This window comes from Neofelis nebulosa, chromosome X (assembly GCF_028018385.1).
Source record: "Neofelis nebulosa isolate mNeoNeb1 chromosome X, mNeoNeb1.pri, whole genome shotgun sequence".
In the NCBI taxonomy this organism is placed as follows: domain Eukaryota; kingdom Metazoa; phylum Chordata; class Mammalia; order Carnivora; family Felidae; genus Neofelis; species Neofelis nebulosa.
The window spans coordinates 110,008,789-110,029,022 of NC_080800.1; the positions used below are offsets into that span (position 1 = coordinate 110,008,789).

Below are 20,234 nucleotides of genomic sequence, written 5' to 3' on the forward strand. Positions count from 1 at the left end.
TCCTGAACCACGAGATCGTGGCCTGAGCCGAAGTCGGACACTTAACCAACTGAGCCACCCAGGCGCCCCTAAATTTATACCATAAGCTTGGAAATAGCAAAAGATGCTCCTTTGAAGTTGCTTGACCTTGTACGTTCCCATGTGTCCCTTTCCTATTTCCTCAGGACTCACCCTCAGCCTTCTTTATACCACCTTGCAGCCCCATCATGGTTCTCCAGCTGCCATCCTGCTGCTTGGTCCAACCTTCTCTCTTCCATTCACCCCAAGAACCTCGGGCTTGTCCTTTACAACGGCGTGGACAATTCTTTGAGCAAAGCACCCTGCCCTAGGATTTCTGAGCATCAAGACAACCTCTATACGATTTTACTCACCATCATCTTTAGGCCTGAGGAGTGTTAGCAGTTCCTAACGGCCATCCTTAAAAATCAGTCAACAAACACAGCACACCCACGTGAGGCTTATGGTTTGTTGGATAGCAGTGAACTGACATTTTACCATAAAAAAGCATTTCATTATCTCAGAAAACCCAAATTGGAGGAAATAGGCAACATATCCCAGACCTGTTCTGATCGCCAGACCAAACACATTTCAGCTACTATTCCCTCAAGAGAAATTTAATCTGTTCTCACTACCTTTATTGTCTATGCCATAGTTGAAGTTAGAAGAAACAAACTAGGGCGCCTGGGTGGCGCAGTCGGTTAAGCATCCGACTTCAGCCAGGTCACGATCTCGCGGTCCGTGAGTTCGAGCCCCGCGTCAGGCTCTGGGCTGATGGCTCGGAGCCTGGAGCCTGTTTCCGATTCTGTGTCTCCCTCTCTCTCTGCCCCTCCCCCGTTCATGCTCTGTCTCTCTCTGTCCAAAAATAAATAAAAAACGTTGAAAAAAAAAATTTTTAAAAAGAAGAAACAAACTAGAGTTTCATAATCATTTTCATGACCAGTTTTGAAACTGATACAGTATTATTAAAACATTTATTGAATGTGAAACCTGGTAGGGAAGGGCAAGAGAAACTTTTCTCTGTAATTTTTTTTAATGTTTTTATTTATTTTTGCGACAGAGGGAGACAGAGCATGAGCAGGGGAGGGGCAGAGAGAGAGGGAGACACAGACACTGAAGCAGGCTCCAGTCTCTGAGCTGTCGGCACAGAGCCCGACGCGGGGCTCTCGAACTCACAGACTGTGAGATCATGACCTGAGCTGAAGTCGGACACTTAACCGATTGAGCCACCCAGGCGCCCCTGTTTTCTCTGTAATTTTTGAAAAAACTTCTATTAACACTTACTGGTGGTGTTTCTCTGTGTGGCTTCTTAAAAACTACACGTTGGAATCATATGAGAAATGCCACAAAACCATGAGGAGCGAGAAGGGGAAAGAATAGCTAAACCAGCAGGCCTGGAGGCGAGAGAGGTCACTAACGTCTGTGGCCTCATACCAGGAAGAGACAGGTCTAACAGGAAATGGGGCAACTTGGAGGTGGCGGAACTTGAAAACTGCTTTATCTCCAACTCCATCATGCTGCCAACAGGTTAGTCGTTTGTAAAGAGCAGGACTTTTTCCTTCTAAATGACATGATAAAACCCCAAGGGGTCATTTTTTTTTTGGTATCAGCAGCTCAAGTTTTCAAAGATGGCTATCTGATTATCTTTCTAGGTATTGTCCTCAACGTTAAAGAAAATGCTTGGGTTACTGTGTTGAATGAGAAATGCCATAGTCAAGCAAATACCAGTCTTTCTAATAATTAGAATAATAATTTAAATAAAAATAAATATAATAATTATCATTAATATAATATAAATAATTTGTATAATAATAATAATAATTAGACCACCAATATAGACAGAGGTGGTCTAATGATGTCTTTTGATATCAACACCCATCTCTGCGTGGTATTAGCATGTTGTTAAGTACTCTTTATAGTTACAACATGTGCGGTGAGTGGGGTACTGACTAATACACAGGAAAGAGATATAAAAACATTTGTATCCAGGGGCACCTGGGTGGCTCAGTCAGTTAAGCGTCCGACTTCGGCTCAGGTCATGATCTCACGGTTTGTGAGTTCGAGCCCCACGTCGGGCTCTGTGCTGACAGCTCGGAGCCTGGAGCCTGCTTTGGATCCTGTGTCTCCTTCGCTCCCTGCCCCTCCCTAACTTGTGCTCTCTCTGTCTCTCAAAAAATAAACAAATGTAAAAAAAAAAAAAATTAAAAAAGAAAACATTTCTATCCATCCAGGAAAAAGGAGGACATAAAATTAAGACTGAACCCAATTTTGCACAGCAACTGTTGGTAAAATGGGTACGAAAAATGGTATGCTATGTAGGGAAAACTTCAGTTCAACTACGTTACAAATTAAATACGCTCTCATGGTCTAGCCTGAGAACCCAACACTTATTAAATCGGTTATAAGTTTCAAATAACAAATCTCGAAGCCAACATTTGAAATACAACCTGTTCTTTAGCTAGGGACTGCCTTATCAGCTATATAAATCTAATTTCATCCAACTTCTCACCATGGTAACAAGCCCTTTGCAGAAATACTCAAAGACATTTCACATCTCGAAAATTTGCCTTGTACTTCTTCACCACACATAATGTCAAGAAAAGCACGCTTCAAAGGTACTATGTAATTAGAATGGCCTTTAAAACAGGCACAAAGAAAACCATTCCTATGAAACTTAAACCTACTTCATAATAATCTTCAGACTGTGTACAGAGCACCAGAGAAAAGAATCCTGAGGGGTTTGGGATCCCACACTCCCTGGGTTTTAAAGTCTGTTATCGGTAGCGTTGCCTCCGATATGATTGAAGCGTCTCTCATTTGGACCCTATTGGCTAGTTGTTCACTATTAAAAGAAAGTGCGCCTATGAGTTTATGTTTGGCACAGGGGACCGAAATGGGTTTGGTCATGACTTTACGTGGACAGACCACACCAGAGTTCCAGCTGAGAGACGAGGCCCAGCTTAACAGCAATTGTAAATATAGTAGCTACTTCTGGGTCATCGCTGCATGGAAACCCAAGAGCTGAGTTTTAATCCTATCTGTGTACCACAGGGCTTCTAGGAATTCTAGTGGTCTCGGAGGAATCCAGTTTGAAATCTAATTGGAAATCCAGCATCTGCAGAATCTCTCTGGTTATGGTAAGTTTTCAGACGCCTGCTTTTTATTAGGGAGGTTTTTTTGTTTTGTTTTTTTTTTAAAGTAACTTGCGTCAACAACACTATTTTGCGCTCACCCAAGAAAATAAATGAAAGCCTTTCAATTAAACTACGCTAATCTCTTTTTTTGTCTCCTTGTGACCATATTTCCATAATGCCTACCATACCGATTCTAGAGCATCCAGAAGGGCGCTAGCAATGACACTGGAGGACTAACTCGCCCCTAGGATCCAACAAGGAGAGCGTCTTCGGAGAAGGCAGGGGAGCTCTGAAAAAGCAATTGGACAAACTCAACTGTCACCTCTAAAATGTGACTCGAATAAAAGGCAAAGACCAATCCAAGAGCAAAGCACGTCGATGCTTACTTGGACCAGACTTCCAAAACCTACCATCAAACTTCTTGTAACGGGAAGCAAAGATGGCTTGCAAACGATTGCACTGTTCGCTGACCACACTTTTGAAATCATCTTTACTTTGCAGGCTGTATTTCTCCTCCATCTCCTGAGAGCAGCAGGTATAACCCTGAGGACAGATCTTCAAATGATCACCTGGAAGATAAAACGTAAGACAATCAAGCTCCATTATCATTCATCAAGGCCAAGAGGGAAGAGTTTGGCTAGAGTGCACACTCTCTGCTTCATTTCCACCTGTGAGGTTCCTGCAAAGGCCTAGGCATCATGTGTATCTGAAAAGTTTTACTAAACTAAAAACATAGCGGCGGGGCGGGGGGGGGGGGTGGGGGGGGGGGGGAGACGGTGGCTGGCTGGCTCAATGGGTAGGGCACGCGACTCTTGATCTCAGGGTTGAGTTCAAGCCCCACGTTGGGGGTAGAGTTTACTTAAAGAAAAAAAAAAAACCTAAAAACATCCGTTCTGTTATGGGAAAGCGAAAATAATAAAGCCACCTACAAAAGACAAAAACTTTTGATTCAGGAACATTGCTACACTACAGGAAAATCGGTGCTGCCAATAAACATTATCGTTCAATATCAACCAAAGTCTTTTTTTTTTTTTAATATATAAACTATTCAAGATTCTATGAGGCATAAGTTTTTCTAGCTTTTCTGAGTTTACATTCCAAGAGGGGGTACCTTAAGGAAGAATGATTTCTAAAATACATGACAGCCGAAAACTGAGCAAATACACCAGCGGTAGTTATACTGAGGAGAAGCAAAGGGATAAGTGGATTTCAAGGGGTTGTCGACCAAGAGGAAATAATGCGAGTTCACACTGGATAATTTCAGGCTATGATAAGTCACAAAGGGTAATGGCAGGTGATCTTCAAACTTCAGGTTTTCTTGTCCGGCACCCTCTATGCAGTTGTTAGACACTGTGTGACCTTATGATACTGGGATGTGTAGCCACTCATCCCAATATAGACTAATGGCATCTGATAAATATAATCTTTATGTAGTGATATAGCCCTGAGAGTCAAGAGAAATGTCAAAGACGCCATCACTCCACAGCAGCTCAGACACACAGAGTATCTCCCTCCCTTATACCAACTAGGTTCTGCTTGTGGTTCGGACTGGACGGTGTGGAGGGCTTTTTTTTTATGTTTATTTATTTTATGAGAGAGGGAGAGAGCACACGCGCAGGCGAGGAGCAGAGAGAGATGGGGAGAGAGAGAAGCCCAAGCAGGCTCTGCATCATCAGTGTGGAGCCCGATGTAGGGACCGTTTGTAACTCTGAGATCACGACCTCAGTCAAAAATCAAGAGTTGGACGCTTAACTGAATGAGCCACCCAGGTACCCCTGGAGGGCTTTTTTTTTTTTTTTTAAATAGACCCCAAAGTTCACCCACACCTTGTTCCTTCGGCCACAGAACAAAAATGTGCTTTGCAGAGACCATAGCTCTTCCTCCTAATGACCAAGAGATGCGGTGTCATTGAAAACTAAACCCAAACAGGTACCACCCCTGGAGTTGCTCCACAAATCGGTGTGACCGAATTTTTACAGAGGTTTACAAGGATTCACTGCCACTGTTCCTTCTGCTATTGCTGTCCATGTTCCATGTAAGATGAGGGGTCTGGAAAAAAAATCAAGATCTCAGGAACTCAGGAACTGAGTATATTGAAGACACGCGCACTTGTCAATGGTAAGTGTGTACAATAAATAAAGAGCCGTAGAATGATGAGCAGATCAAACAAGCAACGGGAAATGAACCGGACCGTGCGCTGGCCATTGCTGCTTCTTGGCTGCGTGTGCTTAGAAGTTAAGTCTTCACCTAAGACAGATGCCAATGTGGCCTCGGGGAGGTGGGGGATTTCAGATAAAATGGAGTTAAGGAACTTAATTTGACTAAACTAGGACTGTCAACTGCACGTATGCAAACAATTACATGATCATATATATTCCTGATCATTCCTCCTTCCTGGCAATTAACAAGCAGGGAGAATGTTACTGCCACACAAAAAGGGGTGTGCGGTATTAAAAGACTATTTAATAGAGAAGGCGGAAGGGAAACAATCTTCAAACAGCTTCCTCATCCAGAAACTGCTAAAAGTTCCTTTTGGCATTTTTGAAACCCTTGGTCAACAGATAAATCTAACAAAAAATGTGTGTGTTGCGGGGGTGGGGGGGTTGTGTATAAGAGTTTAGAAGCTTAGATCTCATTAGTCGAAGAAGAAGGTTGCTAAGGCTCAGTTTTCTGCAAACACCTTTGTTACAACCAAAAACAAAACTCCCTCTTTGCTGGCTTAACAAGTTCACAGCAGGCCTTTGGTGCTGAGACACATAATTAACAGAGAGATACCCAGTGGTCTCCAGGTTTCAGGGTTGAGGATTTCCCCCCAATATAGTCCCAACGTGTGAAATAATATGAAGAACCCCAACTAGTACAGTACTTGCTGTGGTCGCATTAAATAATCCATCACACTTACACCCCACATAGAAAATTAATTGGAATGCTCAGAATGAGAACTTAAGACACGCAGGGCTATATAAATGAATTATAATAAGGGAGCAGCTACTCTTTAAGACTGTCACAGGCTAAAATTCATCACACGCTGGTTTCCGAATGCATGCAGAGTCCATTGGGGTATGCACTGCATTTCCGAGGCAAAACAATTCATGAGTTTGGAAAACAATCTATGTTCACCGGATCTTAACAGGGTTCACATATATAATAAACAAAGGGGCCACTTATTGGAGGCTATCAAAATAAGCTTCTAAGTCCAAGGAAAACTACTCCTTTTTCCCAGCCCCAATGCAAGCAGGCAGGCAAACACACACACACACACACACACACACACACACACACACACACACACCCGGAGCCAGAAAATTCAAAGAGACAGCAGGAAAGAATAATTTTCTACATTTAGGAAGGTGCTAGACATTGAGGGGTTTAAACTGACCCACAGGAATTTTGCATTGAGGAGACACCTTTCAAAAACGGGTAACAGCAATGAAAGTTACCAGCAACCTAAAAGGCCCAGAGTGGCCCATGTACTCTGCCCATTTCACAGCCACCAGGGGCCCTCAGCAGGACTTTACGGAGACCTGTCTACAACAGAACACTGGAATACATATTTGTTCTGGCAATACCTAATAAGGAGTCCACTTTCATTTTAGAGAGGTCTTTCCAGGAAGACTTGGTCTAACAGTAAAAGGCTTGCCTTGTGTCAAGGATGACAACAGGATGGATACTTGGCTAATGCTCCTGCTGGCAAACTGGTCTTGCCCTCTGTTGCAAAGCAGCCCCTCCAACAGGCCGCTTATTCTGTCGGCATTTCTAAACAGCATTGCTTGAAAATGTAACGTGACGTTCTCGCCCAAAAGCCCTGCCTGAGACACACGCAGTCCAACCCATACCTGGTGAATTAAATCCCAAGCTCAGTGCCATGACCAGTTCCTGCTGATGAGAAGTACGAGGAGGAAAAGGTGGGGGCAGTCTGGGTGCATTTGAAAACGGAATCAGAGCTCGACATTCTGGTCAGAACTTGACCGATGCATTTGATTTTTAAAACCTGCATACTTCTGGGGGCGCCTGGTCAGCTTAGTCAGAAGAGCATGTGACTCTTGATCTCTGGGTCCTCAGTCTGGGCCCCATGTTGGGCGGGGAGATTGCTTAAATAAATACTTAAAAAAAAAAGTGCATATTTCTACTTTAAGTGCCCAAAATGGTTCCTATTAAAAACCAGAGCACACGTATTATTTCAGAGACGTTGTTTGTCTGAGACATTCCTAAAATGCTGTGTCTGGATGAGAAACGCCTTTTCTTTCTGGAGATCTCCTTTCTAAACCTGGTGATCCCTTTCTCATTTAAGAAAGACGGAGCAACGCTCTCCTTGGGCTGAGAGAGCTAAGCACAGGGACAACAGGATCCAGTATGGGGCAGGCAGACAGCCACTGCAGGGAGGGGGGAGTGCTGAGCACGTGCCTTTTTTTCAAAGGGCCCTGGGTATTTCTGATACATACAATTCCATAAGAATTTTTACTTGAGGGGCTCCTGAGTGGCCCAGTCGGTTCAACATCTGATTTCGGCTCAGGTCATGATCTTGCAGTTTGTGAGTTCGAGTCCTATCAGTGCAGAGCCTGCTTTGGATCCTCTGTCTCCCTCCTCTCTGCCCCTCCCCAGCTCATGCTCTCTCCCGCGCTCTCTCTCTCTCTCTCTCTCTCTCTCTCTGAAAAAGGGATAAACATCTTAAAAAAAGAATACATTAAAAAAAGAATTATTACGTGAAAGGCTTAAGCAGAACTACAGATGAGCTATGAATAGCTGTGAACCAGTTAATTGTAGTTTCCTCTCTTTCCCTAACTCAGCTTCCTCCATCCATGACCCTTGCTGCAGGTAGGGTTTTCTCCATGTATCTCTTCTGGTCCCTTAAAACTCCCCTGGCGGCTTTCGCTCCTTTCCCCTCCCCATACTGTTCTTTGTTGCTCTACCCCGTATCTTCTGACTGCGCAGAATATGAACCTGGAGAGGGTTTTTGTTATATTTGTTGTACTTGTTTCGTTTTCCCTGTTCTTCATTTAAAAAGCAGGTGAGTTGAATGCTTTATGCTTTTCTAAGGAAGCACCTAAATTAAGTTGCTTTTTGTACACGGCCCTTGATTAGTTTTTTTCTTTGTGGGTCAGTGGCCTTCTAAAGAAAACAGGTCCCCTAGCCCTGTCCTTGGAGGCTCGCATGAGATTCAACGAAGCGTGCTTTTTAAAGCTTAACTCTATGTCATTAAAAACAAAACAAAACAAAACAAAACAAATCACTCAAAAGAGCCAAACGTTTTTCAATCACACCAGCTCTATGTAATTTCTCTTTAGTCTTGATATCAATGCCTTAGTTTTCGAAGCTGAACAAAGACAATCACAATAAATCCCTGCTCAGTCCTGCCGAGCAAGTATTGGCTCCTTTTCCGAAGCGCTTCAAATCAACGGTTAAAGAAGTAGGCACTGCACGTGAGGCATCTAGCCCGTGCTTTAACGGGACTCTGTGGCGAACAATCTGTGGAAGTGTGCTTTCTCGTTTTCCCTCATCGACCTTGCCCTCACCAAAGGCTGGCTCTGATGTACAAACGGGGTGCAGCTCATGTCAGTGGATTTCGGCCGCTCCTACCCACCTTCCCGTAGAAAATGTTACACGTGGCAGTTATTCTCAGGCCAGCTCTCTGCTTATTTACTATCAACTTGACTATTTTTAGCTATATCTTACAACCACTTTCTAGGTCTTTCTCGGAAAAATGCCTTTTGAAGTCCAACTAGATGCCAAGAAAATGTCTCTCCAGTGCTCACATATCCGGGCGGAACGGTGATGAAGAATATCTGTAGTCACCACTAAGGTGTTAGCTTTCTACACCTGTAGGAGATAAAGTAAGTCTCTCGTAAGTAGTCCCCCAGAGTTCGAAAAGGAGGGAACAGCAGCCAGAAACCTTTAAGGGACACAGTGGCAGAGAACCCAGGCTTGCCTACACCGGCATGATTTGTAGGGCAGACATCCTCTGCACCCCAATGGATTTTACCAATAAAACAACCAAATGTTCTCGGTAAATAATAGACACACAAATTGCACCCTAAGGGGAAGGGCTGGCTGCCTTGAGAAGAACAGACTGGAAGGCCCTTTGCAAACTGCAAATGTAAGAGACTAGATAATCTTACATTGGTCTTTCCTGCAGAAACCGAGTGCCTCGCTTGGGTTTTGATGAAAACTTAGCGCGCTTTACAAGTAGGGGTTTTTAGGAAGTGAATGTAAAAGGTTCCAAATATTTAACACTATTTGCACCTTTCATTCTGCAAGGCTAATGGCAGTCTAGGGATAAGAAGACTGATGTGGGGATTTCAGGAACTGGGTTTGAGTCTCAGCTGACATGATCCACTGTAGGCTCTTGGGAAGGCTCTTGAGCCTTAAAAAGCCCTTTGTAAACAAGGAAGCATTATGTCAATGTAAAAAGTGCCATGATCGGGGGACCTGGGTGGCCCAGTGGGTTGAGCATCTGACTTCTGCTCAGGTCATGATCTCGCAGTCCTTGAGTTTGAGCCCCACACTGGGCTCTCTGCTGTCAGCGTGGAGCCCACTTCAGAGCCTCCGTCCCCCTCTCTTTCTGCCCCTCCCCTGCTTGCGTTCTCTTTCAAAACTAAACTTTTTTTTTTTTAAGTGCAACCATGAAACAGAAAGAAGAACATCAATTATGCCCTGATAAGCCACCGAAGTTCTCCATGAAGAGACTTTTCTGACCACTTGTACTAGCTGAGGGACAGGGGCCAGGAGGGCAAGCACCCTGTCTCCTCTGGCTAGTTCAGGAAAATTTCTTATTCCAGCCTGGATTTTAGGGGAGTAAAGATGGCCAGAAAGGAGGTATTGAATGGCATGCATAAGTGACGGTTTAGTGAGGACAACGAAGCACAGGCCTCCTAAGGGCCATCAAAAGCAAAGTCCTGGGAGCTAAAGGAGGCCTGATGATGAAATAAAATGTATCCCGGATGGGATCCCGGAAGAAAAGAAAACGATACTGGGGGAGAACTAAGGAAATCACACAAAAACTTGCAGGTGAAGGTTTAGAGCAGTAGTGATTTTATTTTATTTTGTTTTATTTTATTTTTATTTATTAACTTTTAACATTTATTCATTTTTGAGAGAACAAGAGCATGAGCAGGGAAGGGGCAGAGAGAGGAAGACACAGAATCTGAAACAGGCTCCAGGCTCTGAGCTGTCAGCACAGAGCCCGATGTCGGCCTCGAACTCACAAATTGTGAGATCCTGACCTGAGCCGAAGTCGGACGCTCAACCCACTGAGCCACCCAGGCGCCCCTATTTTATTATTTTTTTTAACATTTATTTATTGTTATTTATTATTAAATAATATTAATATTATTATTAAATAATAATTATTATTTATTTTATTTATTTATTTATTTTGAGAGACAGACAGAGACAGAGCACAAGTGGGGGCAGGGCAGAGAGAGCAGACACAGAATCCGAACCAGGCTCCAGGCTCCAGGCTCTGAGCTGTCAGCACAGAGCCCGATGCGGGGCTCAAACTCACGAACCGTGAGATCATGACCTGAGCCGAAGTCGGTCGCCCGACTGACTGAGCCACCCAGGCGCCCCAGGCTTATAGCAGTATTATTCATAGTAACCAAATATCCATTGACGGGTGGACAAACAAAATGTGGTATATCCATATGATGGATCATTCAGCCATAAGAAGGAAAGGTATGTGTTACTGCATGGCTGAATCTAAAGAAAATAAAATTAAAAAATGAAATGAAATGAAATGAAATGAAATGAAATGAAATGAAATGAAATAAAATAAAATAAAATAAAATAAAATAAAATAAACGCTAAATGAAAGAGCCAGTCACCAACATCCACATACCGCAGGATCCCATTTATGTGAAATGTCCAGCATAGGCCAATTTACAGAGACAGAAAGTGGATTCGTGGTTGTCTAGAGGAATGGGGAAGTAAGGGGAGGTTACAGCTAAAAGGCAGGGGATTTCTTTTTGGGATGATGAAAGTGTTCTAAAATTGATTTTGGTGAAGAATCCACAATTTTGTGAGGGTATGAAAAGCCGTTGTACACTTTAAATGGGCGAATCATTTAGGATATGAACTATATCTCAATAAAAGGGTTAGTTAAAAAAACTAAGGAAATCAGAAATCAGATAGGGACTACAGATAATAATACATCAACATTGGCTTATCAACTGTGACAATTTACCACCCTAATGTAAGATGAAAATTTCCTGTGCTACCACGATCCTCCCAACTTGTGTGAATCTGAAACTCTTCTAGGATAAACAAGTGTGTTGCTTCTTTTAAAAGCAAGCTTCAGTTCTCAAAGGGTGTGTATACGTATGGAGGGGCTTTCATCAGGTTTTTAAAAAATATATAAATACTTGGTATAACTTTACTAATGGGAGCTACATTAAGCTGTTATTTGCTCTAAGTAATTTTCCTAATCCCTCAATTGCTACTTTACTCTTTTTCTAATTTTGATTTGTCCCAAAAGTAAAAACAATTCCTTGCCATTGGTCTTAAGAGTTACCAAAACAGTCTCCACCTACTTTCTAGAGCTAAATTCACGTAGCCACAAAGTGAGCTAAAAAGCAGGTTGCTGGATAACCCCGGGGCCTCCACGCTATCTGAGAACCCCAGGAGGAATATGCAACGTTCTGCTTCTTGGGAACAAAGACAGAAAATCTCTAAAGGTTTTTAATAATCCCAGGAGGGAGAGGGAACATATACATTAATCCAACCTCCCTTTGCGAAAAGGGATGGAACTACGGCATAGGATATGCAGTGCACATGGAAAGCCTTAAGTCACTTGACCTAAGCCTTAATAATAAAGCACATCAATTATAGTCATTATGCAGATGTGGGATTTGAGATCACCTACCAATCAGTAGGAGAAATGCAGCTAGTTAGTATTTTGCACACCCGTGCCGAAACACTGCTCTGGAGGGCTTAAGACTGCCAATTATTTTTAGGTCCACTAATCCTGCAAGGTAGGCCAGAGAAGGCCAATCAGAAACACAGACGTGTTGAAAATCAGTTGTATTAGGTCTTTCTAAGAATACCTTCCTGTGAGTGTAGTGGGAAGAGTTAGGGTTGCTGCTTTAAAGCTCCAGGCTTCATTCCCATGAGCTTGCAACAGCTTTCAAATCCACTCCAGAGAGAAATCAACAGGGTTTTTATTGCTCTTTAAATGATAAGCGAATTATGAACCAAAGTTTATGCCTGGCAACCTCAGAACCCGCTTTTAACTGCACCAAAGGTTTACTAAAGGAAGGCGTATCAGCCAAAATGAGCGAGCGGTGTGAAACGCACACTCCGACCCGTGTCACCGTCACGTTAGAGCAGCCAGGGCACCTGCCTCTATTTTGCACATTTACAACCACTTTGTCCAAGGTCTAGGACCCAGCAGGAATACTACTGCTGGTGGGTATAACCCAAAACCCTTCAACAATTCGGAGGATCCAACAAAGAGTACCTAAGCAATCGGTGCAGATAAAGGCTCACAGGACTGTGGTGGAGACCTTTTGGGGGGTCGGCGAGGGGCAGGCTTCCCGGGCGTGTACCTGGGCAGCATCATTTCAGAGTTTCTCTCGAATCCCAATTTCTAATCTTCATTGGGCTCATAATCTAACCGAATGCCTGGAGATACGGGATTCCAAATGCCTACGTTATATATTCAGCTACAAGCAACAAAATAGCCTAGAGAGGAATACCGTCTATTGGCTGGGACACTTTTGTCTCTGGTGCCCAACAGTTACTTCTGGCACCTGTGAACTCAAACCACGCATCACAAGCCCTGGTAGAGGAAGGCCCTGGTGGGGTCCTCTCTAAGACAGCTCATCGGGCCAGGCTTGGAGGGCCACAGGGATTCTCAGGGTGGGGAGACGCTGGCCGCCAGCACCTTGCTTTTTCTCTGCACACACCTAGCGTGCACCAAGTCTTAAGGGTTGCCCCTGTGAGCAGCCTCCGGCGGGCAGTCGCTTAAAACTAGAGAACAAGTGAATGAAGGGAAGTATCCTCAGGAAAACAGGGCGTGACTTTCCTTATTACTTCTAAATAATCTCTGAACCAAAGCCACTTAGGTTTCACAGCAAGATCAGAAAGGGTGAGCGGTGAAGTCCCGAGTTTATCACAGGCGTAGAAGAAAATGCAGTTGGTGGGTGGGGAAGCTCACAGACACTTGCTCTAAGATAAACATCAATGCCTTTCACTTCAGATACATTTCATGGGTCGAGGGGGTCGTGAACGTTTTAAAAATTATCTTCGCTTTTTTCCTAATTGCTTTCAGCTGCGGTACCTAGGAACCCAAAACTCCTCCTTAACTTCTTTTTACTCTGTCTCGCAGGATACACCTAAAATTCCTCTCCAAAATACCGTGTGAGACGAGGTTTTCAGTAAATCTGCTTTCTAGGAAAAGCATACCCCAAGAACAACATGCTCATTAATCATGAATCCTCCCAAAGATATTTTTTCCAAATGGCTATCTAGAAAGCATTTACACTAAGTGATAGCAAAGTCGGCTGCTTCACATAAAACAAATGATACTCTCACATCAGATTTCAAGCCACCCGAACCATTCTTTAAAACTCTAGCCAGGCATCAACGAAACGGCAAAGAGGAAAGAAACATTTGCATTTTCAATGTTTGTACTTAATGACGTCCCTTAAAATCCACTTCCACACGACTCTTGTTCAAGGTCTCAGTGAGTTACAGCTTACTCTAATACGGATCTGCATTGAAGGCCTCTTAATTAGAGTCCATTCCACGGAGACTAAGCTCCATGGACAGGAGCCACAGCTGAACAGGGGTTAATTTCTCTAACACGAGAGGAAAACTCCTGCACCTTAGCACAGGCATATGGAGAAGGGGCAGGGTCCCCCCGTGGCAAGGCTGAGTCTCTCCGACCCTCAAAACCAGCTCTTCTCCTCACCGTTATCAAGCCCCCTAACACCCGGGCCTGCCACCTTTGGGGCATACACCCTAGAACGGATTCCTTTTCAGTGGGCCCTCTGCTATTTAGAAAACTTTTGTTAACGGTAAAGTTTTCAACGTATACTTCCAGTTCTAGGTCATGTAATGGAGCTTGAAGTGGAATCTGTCTCGGCCCTAACTTTGCACAGAATGCCACTGTTCATGTCGCTATCCAGAGGATTATCTATCTGTACCCTTTGCTTCCTTCCTCGAAGTCAACTGGAACGAACAGTCCCACAATTCTGTGGTGATGCCAATTATTCCAAGGTTCTGGGGCTCGGTGAGCAAACTCACCAACAGCTTTTGGGAAGCAGATCACTTGCACTGGTTTCCCTTTGTCCACATACATCTTTAGTTGCTTGAAAAGCACAAGGTCAGTCACTCGCCAAGCACACAATTACTCTTATAGAAATGATGTTGCCTTTCCCAGAAGATGGAGTTTGCTGAAGTTTTCAGCGTTCCCACTCTTCATTACAGGTCCTCTCGGCTTACCATTATAGGTGATGCACCCCGCGTCTGATTGGGATTTATCCTAATGGCAATCTATTAGCTCCTTGGCACCACTTGATCCCCCAATCTCACCTTTCAGAATCTTTCCTTTACGATCAGACCGGTTGATTAATTACATTTGATTTCTTCATTAGGATTAGAAAATCCAGTGTATTGATCACTTGAACTAGTTACTTCGATCGGTCCACCTCAAGAGACCATCTGGGAAGAGAACGCTGCCCCCAAATTTTCCCCAAGCCTAAATCAAAGAACCGTTCACGTTACCTAAACTAACCTTGGACCTGATTCAGCAACACAAAAACACTAATGCAGTATTTACCAAGCGCGTCTTATGTGCCAGATGTCATCCATCAGTGCAGAAAATACAAAAGGCTTGGTCTCTACTCTCGACAATTACAAGAGGCCCAGACACGGATTTTATTGTTGCTCTACACGCTTTTTCTTTCTCCCTCTTACTCTGTAATCTGAATTCCTCCAGCCTCTATCCCCTCAAATCTCCGAGGTCCTCTGATCTTCTCCTGGAACAACTCGAGTTCAAAAGACAGGAGAGCTTCTCACATTGGGGCTTCAACAGATATGCTTTTGGAGGTGCCTCTGGACAAACTGGGGGAAAGAGTCACACCCTCAAATATCATTTATGTGCTGCCAGATACACTGGGTTCATTTTTTGAGTCATCCAAAACTACGGAAGATATGAGCTTGGACTCAAAGCAGAATCTCGTAACGAAGGAGATAAGCAAACTCCTTGGGGACCTACTTCTGCTGCCTGTCTTGGTCAACAAAGCAAAATCCACAGAGCAAAAACGTCTCGCACAGATGCTTCTGAGTTAATTTGGCTTGACACATCGGGCCACTAAACATTCCCATTTATTTTAAAAACCTGCACCTCTCAGACGATGTCAGGGTTTTGATTTTTTAAAGTGTCGAACTCTGGGGGCACCTGGGTGGCTCAGTCGGTTGGGCGTCCGACTTCAGCTCAGGTCGCGATCTCACCGTTCGGGAGTTCGAGCCCCGCGTCGGTCTCTGCGCTGACAGAGCCCGGAGCCTGCTTCAGAGTCTGTGTCTCCCTCTCTCTCTGCCCCTCCCCTGCTCATGATCTCCCTCAAAAATAAACAAACACTGAAAAAACTAAATAAATAGAGTATTAAACTCCGGTCACTTGAGGATGAGCTGCCCTAAACTTATGTTGCAACAGACAATCACTCCCTGGCATGGCTCCATACCATTTTTTGCAACTGAGGTCCCAGGAGAGGAGTTTTTGTGCCTTCGAGTGACCGTAACAACAAACCGCCAAGGAGTTGAGGTACTACAGAGCTCCTCTCTGCCCCACTAGGAATAATCCCTGTTTGTTCTGGGCTCAGAAACTCTGATAAAAAGGTGCTTGAAGCGAAATGTAAGGTGCCATGCCGACTGCGTTCCACTTTACTCTCATTCCTTAAGGATCACACGGAGGGAAAAGTAAAGGCAGATCCTGGGCGCTACACTGAAGTATTAATGGGACTATTTATTTATGACACGAAAAGATTTACTTCCTTGCGGAAGAAGATGGAAGAGTGACCGCTGCTTTGCCGGCAGGTGACAAGGAAAAGAAAGAAACCAGTCATTTGCTTTGCATTCAAGTCTCCACAGGCCCTATTCAATTTTCAATTCCTGACCATCCTCAGATACAGGCCTGCCAGATAAGAGGCCTCACTCAGAGTTACCCCGGGGCCACGTAGATGTGAATGTTCCAGAAAAAAAAACTAGCGCACTGGAGGCGGCCTGGACCTCATTACTGCAGAACTATCAGATAGCCAAGAATGAAGGGCTGCCCGTTACCATTTTTGCTTTGGGTGGGGATGAAAGGAAAGAGGCCATTCTAGTTTGAGCCTCTAAGAAATGCAAGTTGCTGTCACAGGGCTGGCACTGGAGTCACCGCAGAAGGGTGCTGTCACAGGACCTAAGTAAGGGACGCAGCAGGGCTCTGGAAACCTGGCCGAGAGTCAAGCTTGAGACGTATGCGTCAGCTGGCTCTGGGCCAGAGCAACTCGCCAAGTGGGTGCCTGTTTCCTCATTTCAATATCCGACTTGCCTTCCACACATCTTTCGGACCATGGGTCAACTGCTCGCTTGTAAAGCAATTACTGTAGTCAAATCTCAGCTCCCGAGGAAGTTCCAATCACTCCTTCGGTCCCAGAATGTGACCCACCATCACGGCCACAGGAGTGAGAGAGAAAAACCGGAAGAGCATTGGGTGAGGAAGAAAGACCAGGAAGATAGCGCGGAACCCAAGGCTGAGTAGAGGCGATCTGGCACGAGGGCCTCAGGCTCCGTTGGTAACTCTCAGCGGGCAGAGGGACGCGTTTTCCTCTCTCGTTTCCGTTACACGGAGCCTACAGATGGCAGACCATTACCACTGCAATTACTGGCTGTCATTATGAAAAGTCTTTGATGTGACAGCAAAAATTATTAAAATGGCCCTTCTTAGAAAAAGAAGGGCGATAAACGGAGCCTCCTTTGTAAAATCCTAGGACCAGTTTCATGTCAGGACTTTGCACCAGAAAAGAGGTTGTCCGTGTAATATACCTGTTTGCAGCTTCTCCCCTTCAAGATGTCTTCTCCCACGTGGAGAACAAATAATGGTATGTGGTTCATGATCTACCTTAAGAGAATACTGACAGGTACCCCAAAGGAAAATACAAAAGTAAACTTCTCCTCGTGGACACACGTGTATTTGCACAAGCTCCCAGTTTTTCCTCACCCCACAGTAACCAACAAGAGGTCATTATCAGGGGCGCCTGGGTGGCTCCGTCGGTCGAGCGTCCAACTCTCGATTTCAGCTCAGGTCATGAGCTCACAGTCATGGGATCAAGCCCTGGATTGGGGCTCTGTGCTGAGTGTGGAGACTGCTTGGGATTCTCTTTCCCTCTGCCCCTCTCCCCCATCATGCTCGCCCGCTCTCTCTCTCTAACAAATAAACTTAATGAACAGATCATTTTGAAAACGGCCACGTGGTGCCTGGCTGGCTCAGTGAAGCATATGATTCTCGATCTCGGAATTGTGGGTTTGAGCCCCACGATGGGTGTAGAGATTACTTAAGAAAATAAAACAAATAAAACTAAGAACGGGAGGTGCCTGGGGGGCTCAGTCGGTTAAGCTTCCGACTCCAGCTCGGGTCATGATCTCACAGTTCGCGAGTTCAAGCCCCGCGTCGGGCTCTGTGCTGACGGCTCGGAGCCTGGAGCTGCTTCGGATTCTGTGTCTCCCTCTCTCAAAAATAAATAATAAACATTAAAATAAAAATAAATAGATAAATAAATAAATAAAAACAGTCTTCGAGGATGAGAACAAATGATAACACACATTAAATGTCGGTCTTGGTTTAAAGAGAACATGTGGCAGTGCTGTACTTATCTGCTGGAATTAGTAAATACTGTAATGTACTTAAATGGGTATCGGTAACCAGAAACATGAAAGAAAAGAGAAGAGCTCACTTTGTTCTCTGTCTCTCATAGGATCACAAACCGTGCAAGGTCACATTTTCTTTTCTTAATCCACCTAATCTTAGGTTTAAACTGAGTCGAGACAGCATAATCCCAAGTATATCCAATGTTACATCCATGACCACAGCGCACGATTTTAAATCATATTCTGGAAATGAGCTTCAGTGTGGGGGGAACGGGGCCATTTCGAAAGCTTAAGTGAGTAAATGTCCAGCATCATAAGCCCGTCTTTTTTTTTAATATTTTTTTTAATGTTTATTTATTTCTGAGAGAGAGACAGAGCATGAGCGGGGGAGGAACAGAGAGAGAGAGAGAGAGAGAGAGAGAGAGAGAGAGAGAGAGAGAGAGAACCCGAAGCAGGCTCCAGGCTCCGAGCTATCAGCACAGAGCCCGACGCGGGGCTCAAACTCACAGACCGTGAGATCATGACCTGAGCCGAAGTCGGTCGCTCAACCGACTGAGCCACCCAGGCGCCCCATAAGCCCTTCTTTTTGCAAATGAGAGGTCTAAATTATAATGCCTCCGACCAGGCTAACAGGGAAAAATACTCTTGCTTTTGTTCATGGGTATTTCTAACATATGATCCCAGCCCAATATAAAGACAGCAACTAACCTAACTCAAGTGTTTCCACTGCGACAAATTCAATCCTATAACAATGATACTACCACAATGAAATAAACTTGGACAAGAACCACAGTTCAATCTCAAGTTTCATACACATGTTTGAGGAGGTGTTTGGCGGCACAAGCCTGGGCATTCATTTGGCCTAATGACCAGGTAGGTATGGGTTAAGTGTGGGGCATATTCACAAAAAGGCATGGTTTCATTATCGCGAGATGAGCTCTCATGATTTCATGATCTGAGCAAACAGAAACACAAATCTGACAGCCCTGGGAGAGCAGACAGAAGCCAAGCTTCTTTTTCACTACACACCAAATGAAGAAAGTCACAACAAGGAGGCCACTGAACAAACAAAGGGAAAAGAAAAGCTTACCGCACACATTACTTGCTCTGAGTCTTTGAGGCAGGCAGGCAGGCTCCATGTGACGAGGAAAGCGTAAGGACTTTTGAGTTCAACGGGCCTGAATTTGAACTCAAGTCTGTGCAGCTCTGGGTCAGTCTCTTCACTTCAGAAACGACTTCACCTTCTCGAAATGAGGGGCAAAACCAGAACCTACCTAACAGAATCACTGGAAGCATGAAATGTCTATGGTGCTTCACAGAAGAGTAGCTACCATGATAAATACCGACATCGGAAGATACTATACAGGGGGCACCTGGGTGGCTCCGCTGGTTGAGCGTCCGACTTTGGCTCAGGTCATGATCTCAGTGTTCGTGAGTTCAAGGCTCACATGGGGCTCACTGCTGTTAGCACACAGCCTGCTGCAGATCCTCTGTCCCCCTCTCTTCCTGCCCCTCTCCCACTCATCTCCCTCCCTCTCTCTCTCTCTCTCTCTCTCTCTCTCTCAATAATAAATAAAACATTAAAAAAAAGAAGAAGAAGATACTATATATTCCTCAGAAGAGGATCAGCTGGAAACTTCCTTTAATCGATGGAAGGGTGTTGTTTGTTGGTTACTGTTACTACTACTGCTACTCATCTCAGGTAGCAAAATAAAGGTTGAGTCGTATGAAGCTGCCATTGTCCTAGGTCAAAAGGATCAAATACCAGCAACGTTTATATGGCCCGTCCTAATTATTTTGAGGCATCAACTTTCTATCAACATCCAAATATTTCTACATACAAACAAAGATCGTTCGCGTTCTAGAACTGCTGCACTCGTGAATACAATTCGGAAGAGTGACATAAGATACTCCTGTTTACTTACTTAAATATGCATCTTACTTTTTAAAAAAAATGTATGTGCCTGGAGTGTGCAGTATGTCGCGGCACTGCCCTGACAAAACGATCATTTCCTCCCTCGTGGCCAATCATTTTGCTGAGACAACACTGTGCTCTACCACAGAAAGGTGGATGATTCAGAAATTTAGAATGTCGAAGGATAAACATATGTCAAAGAAAAACCAAAAAAGAAAAGAAAAAAGGAGAGGAAAAAAAAAAACCCAGCGAACCCACCCTGAGATGAAGGGAGTTTGTTCCCTGTCACATCAAAGGAAGGGAGAACAAAGATGGAAATGACAGCTCCCTGCGCAATTGTGATG

The 20,234-nt window shown here is 44.4% G+C and overlaps 1 protein-coding gene across 1 annotated transcript in view; it reads right to left on the minus strand.

Annotated features, from left to right (window-relative positions):
- Positions 1-20,234, minus strand: part of GPC4 (glypican 4) — a 110,500-nt gene that overhangs the window by 34,100 nt on the left and 56,166 nt on the right. Inside the window, exon 2 of the mRNA XM_058712318.1 lies at positions 3,542-3,700. Within this exon, the coding sequence (XP_058568301.1) occupies positions 3,542-3,700 (159 nt within the window). The remainder of the gene's footprint in view (positions 1-3,541; positions 3,701-20,234) is intronic.